The 5,000-nt window shown below is 43.5% G+C and overlaps 1 protein-coding gene across 1 annotated transcript in view; it reads right to left on the reverse strand.

Annotated features, from left to right (window-relative positions):
- LOC113825261 (uncharacterized) overlaps nt 1-5,000 on the reverse strand; it is a 22,161-nt gene that overhangs the window by 16,404 nt on the left and 757 nt on the right. Inside the window, exons 2-9 of the mRNA XM_070124902.1 lie at nt 4,997-5,000; nt 4,401-4,889; nt 4,073-4,276; nt 3,380-3,958; nt 2,727-2,948; nt 1,843-2,565; nt 1,418-1,645; nt 1-1,184 (exon numbers count right to left, since the gene is read on the reverse strand). The exon at nt 1-1,184 is cut by the window's left edge and continues 322 nt beyond it; the exon at nt 4,997-5,000 is cut by the window's right edge and continues 224 nt beyond it. Of these exons, the coding sequence (XP_069981003.1) occupies nt 1-1,184; nt 1,418-1,645; nt 1,843-2,565; nt 2,727-2,948; nt 3,380-3,958; nt 4,073-4,276; nt 4,401-4,889; nt 4,997-5,000 (3,633 nt within the window). The remainder of the gene's footprint in view (nt 1,185-1,417; nt 1,646-1,842; nt 2,566-2,726; nt 2,949-3,379; nt 3,959-4,072; nt 4,277-4,400; nt 4,890-4,996) is intronic.

Raw genomic sequence — 5,000 nt, forward strand, 5'->3', positions numbered from 1 at the left:
GAAGTCTCGGGATTTGTGTCTGTTGTGCTGGATTCCTTGGTTTCAGTCGTTTCTTCGAGGTTCAACTGCCCGACACTATCGACGGCTTCCTCTTCATGGGTACAATCTCTGGATAACTGAAGGGAATTTGTGCAACTCTCAATGGCTGCCGACTGAGTCCTTTTGATGTCGAGTGTTTCCTCAGGGATTGTTTGGCGATTAAAGTTCTCTTGAACCGCTGACTCGTTCTCATACTTATTTTGCCAAGAAAATTGTGCAAGTTCCTCGTCAATAGTATTGGACCTTTCTTGCACAGACTTTGAGATCTGACCTGACACATTCTGTGCCTCAGCAACAGTTTCGTGTGAGTCGTCCCCATCAAGAATGTCAACAGATTCCTGGGAATCTTGGAGATCAAGAATTTCAACAGATGAGCCTTTCACTTCAAGAATATCAACAGATCCCTGTGAATCTTTTACATCAAGAATGTCAATATCTTCCTGCGACTCTGTAAGATCAAGAATTTCAATAGCTTCTGAGCCTTTCACTTCAACAATGTCAGAAGATTCCTGTGAGTTTTTCAGATCCTGAATATCAATAGCCTGCTGAGAGTCTTCAAGATGAAGGACTTCTGCAGTTTCGGAATCGTTTTCATCTTCAGGGATAACAAACAGAAGAGAATCCTGGGAGGAAGTTCCAAAGTCACGAGAGGCAGACAAATCGCCAGACGTTTCAGTCATGGCGATCGAACTTCGGCGACACAGGGAAGCATCTGAAATGTCTGCAAACTCGGAGCAAGACTGCATTTCATCAGACACAAAAGTTGAAGAATCAGCCAGCCCTTTTGCAGGTACAATAGATTCTTTGTTGTCAATAGTTTCTTTGCTTTGATTTTCACTTTCTACAAAGTCGAAATCAGTGTCATGACTCGATGTTGCTGCAGAATCAGTCAACAGGACTTCTCGTGCTGTCTCAGATTCCACCGAGTGACTCATTTCTTGAGATGAGATCGGAATCTTTACATCTTCAATGCTCGTATCTTCTGCCACAGAGTCCATGCAGTCATGTGTGGCTTTGCTTTCTTTTTCACATTCCTCATGGAGGGAGATGGTTTCATCAGCTGGGAATAGCGAGCGTTGAACTTGAGAGGATTTTTGAACTTCCTCAACAGACCTGATCACTTTGTGTTCCTCCGGTTCTTCTGCCTGTTAAACAATTTAAATATTAGCTTAAAAATTATACTTGATCTTATAAACAGAAACACGAGTGTGTGTGAGTACGTACGTGAGTATGTGTATCAGGGAAAGAGGGTGCTTGTGAGTGTCTGCGATGTGCACGTTTTTATTTGTAACATCTTTTTGTATTCTTAGTAACTGACATTTTCATCTTTGTAACATATAGCATAAGTAATTGTTATCTCCAGATAATCCTTACATACCATTTTTGAAGCGAAGATTGTAAGAATGCCATCGGAAGACATGATGCACGTGATGGCTGTCATGTCAATGTGCTCTGGCAAGGAGAAGCAGCGTCGGAAGGAGTAGGAGGACACGGATGAGCTTCCTTCTTCTATCCTCTCCACACGACCCTCCACCACCACCTCCGACTCGCCGGCCACCTTCACCTTCAGATCCCCGTTCATGAAGTCTTGGACGTCCAACACGATCTATGAAAATTTATGTATATTAAACAATAGCCATAATGCTTACATCTGGGTATCATATTTGAATCAATAAATGTTCACATGAAGAACCCACATGTAAACAGTTGCAAGTAGATTGAAAAAAAATATTGGGGTTTAATTGATCTTCAAAAGGCGTTTAAACAAATTGTATTAGTAAGAGTGATTCTTGAACTACTTACCTTGTAACTAGTGTTGTCGGACGTGACGATAAAGACTTGGGTCTCTTCCTTCAATTCGTGGGATCGAAGCTGTCTGTAGCGGTCCAGGATATCGCTGTGACTAAGGCCAAGGAAGTCCTCACTGTGTGTCACTTCGCTGTCTTCGCTGACCCACTTCCTCAGGACCTCTCTGATGGCAGCGTCGAATTCTTGGCGGACATCGAGGAAGATGGAGTCCTGGACGAAGCTTCCCCTTCGAAAGATGGGCAAGATTTCCTCGCCCAGTTTGATGGCTTCTGTCGAATCAGATTCTGATTGCACAGTTGCTTGTTCCTGTTGTTCAGAAACTAAATCATCATAAGAGACCTTTTCAACGACTGTTGATTCAAGAGGTTCAGCCAATCGCATGAGTTCATGATCCTGATTACTGGCATCGTTCCCACAAACAGAAGCAGTTGTAGACTCATTCACAGACGAATTTTGGCAAATCTTGGACTTCAAAACTTCCTTGGATTCAGCAGGAAATTCGAATTCTTTCTTCAGCTTTCTCGTCTTGTTCTCGTAAGAGTGTTTGCGTTCACACCCAAACTCCATCTGATCCACATTAACAAGATTCTCGTGAACAGAGATATTTTTCTCCGTCGTGGACAAAACTGCTTCGGGTGTTGAGTCGTGAGTTGTTGATGATTCCTTCCTTTTCTCGGTCGTGGAGAAGTTAATGCGTGTGTTTTGCTGTGGTTCTGCCTGAATGAGAAATGAGAACAGCGTCATACTCATTTCTACGCATGCATAGACTAACTCAATGTTACATTGCAGTGTGATTAGCGTTCTAGGTCTATATATTTATTTATGAGTGTGTAATGCAAAGATACAGTGTCTATTATCTTAACATAAAAGTTATTTACCGTTTTAAGAACAGTTATTTTGAGGATGCCATCCGAAGACATGACAGAAGTGATGCGTGTCATGTCAGTGTGATGAGGCAGGGCAAAGCGGCGTCTGAAGGACCGTGTCGAGACGGACGACCCTCCTTCCTCCTCCTCCGCGCGCCCTTCCACCACCAGCTCCTCGTCGACGACTTTCACCTTGACGTCTCCGCGCATGAAGTCATGCACGTCCAGCACGATCTATGAGATTGAAATTAAATTGAATTTGCTTTAATTTTTTTAAGTTAATGAAAATATGGTCAAAATATAGTGATAGGACTGATGATTATCTTAATAATAACAATGTTGAAAGTGACAACAATGATAATAACACTAACAATGAAAAGAATGGCATTGATAATGATATGAATATTGATAATTGCAATAATGATAGTAATGATAATGAAAACAATAATGGTGATAATGAGAAAAAAAGAAAGAAAAAGCAGAATGAATCGGATAATGATGAAGCCCATAATAGTATGTGAAGATATTCTGCGACACAGTGGTTGTGCATATCAAGTATAGATAATCGTGTACCAAGAGAAAAACATCAAGTACTTTGTAATCAATGAAAATATCTTGAATACTTTAGGCAATGCTGAATGCTGACACAGAGAGAGGGGACTGACCTTGAGGCTGGCACTGTCTGAAGAGACGCAGAAGGCCTGGTTCTCTTCCCTCATGTTTCGAGATCGAAGCTGCCTGTAGCGGCTCAGGATGTCACTGTGACTGACATCGCCTGTCAGCGTGAGGTCGGAGTCGTCGCATTTCTTCAAGATTTCCCTGACGGAGGCGTCGAAGTCTCGGCGAATGTCGGAGAAGAACGAGTCTTGCAAGAAGCTTCCTCTCCTCGCGATGGCCAAGGAATCGTCTTGCGAACTGCCAAGAGTTTCCTTTGCTTCCAGCGAGTCGGAAATTCTTGTGGAAGCAAAATCTGAGATCACAGACGACTGCTTCTGTGATGATATTTGGGTGTTGCTTGAGATACTGGAAGCTGCAGTTTGGGTCTTGTTCTCGTCGATCTTCTCCTGATGGCATCGTGTGGATTTGCGTTCCTCCTGTTGGGCTGTGTGGGACGATCTCTGGCCAGACGCCGCTTCCTCAGAAACTCCCGAGGTCGTCGAGGAAGTTGAGCTGTGAACTTCTGCATTGTGCGTTTCCTTGACGCTAATGGGGATGACAGTCGTCTTCTGTCGTGTTTCAGTCTCCTGTTGGTTTAGGATGGCGTATTTACCATGCGAATGCCTTCTACATTTTAATGAAGTCAGTTTTATAACATCAGAAAAGCGTTGATATAGTTTTAAGAGGAGCTAGGACAATACCTTCTTGGTCGCAGTGATTGTGAGGATGCCATCTGACGACATGACAGACGTGATGGATGTCATGTCAGTGGACTCAGGCAAGGAAAAGCTGCGTCTGAAGGTGCGCGAGGATCCGGCCGAAAGGGCCTCCACCAGCAGCTCCTTCTCGCCCATCAGCTTCACCTTCACATCTCCATCCACAAAGTTATGCATGTCCAACACGATCTGTGACATGGTTCACGGAATCAGTATACAAAAGTTTCTCATTCGCCCATAAAACGTAAGAATTATTGGTTATATTTTTCAACATAGATAAATTGGATAAGAGTGTAGTCTTCATGCTACTTACCTTATAACTACTATTATCCGAAGTGACTGTAACGGCCTGGTTGTCACTCCACAGGTTCCGCGATCGCAGCTGTCTGTAGCGGCCCAGTCTGTTGCTGCGATGGAAGTCGTCCTCGTCCCAGAAGTCCGCCAGCTGGAGGTCGGCGTCATTCCAGCCGTTGAGGACCTTCCTGATGGAGGCGTCGAAGTCGCGGTGTATACCGGAGAAGAAGGAGTCCTGGAAGAAGTCTCCCCTTCGAGTGATGGGCAAGAGAGTGTCCCTCGAACCGCGGTGAAGTCTAGAGGAATCAGCTGTCCCTTTGGTCCCAAAATGGCAAGAACAAGTTTCTTTTCGTGCAGAAGACGAGTGTTGTGAGTCTGTGCTAAGACTTGACTGTGTAGTTTCCGATTCGTCGTTTGATGCCATTTGTGTTTGAGTTTCGCTGACTTTCTCACAGTTATTCAAAGTGGAAGTCTGAGTGATGATATTTTCTTTTGTAGTTTCCGATTTCTGTGAGGTAAAATGTAACATAACATTAGTATCAATATAATATTGGGTTTTTCTTCACAACATTAATTTTCATATATAAATTGATTAGGAGAAAATCGTTGACTCACCATT

Source organism: Penaeus vannamei, chromosome 9 (genome assembly GCF_042767895.1).
Source record: "Penaeus vannamei isolate JL-2024 chromosome 9, ASM4276789v1, whole genome shotgun sequence".
Classification (NCBI taxonomy): Eukaryota; Metazoa; Arthropoda; class Malacostraca; order Decapoda; family Penaeidae; genus Penaeus; species Penaeus vannamei.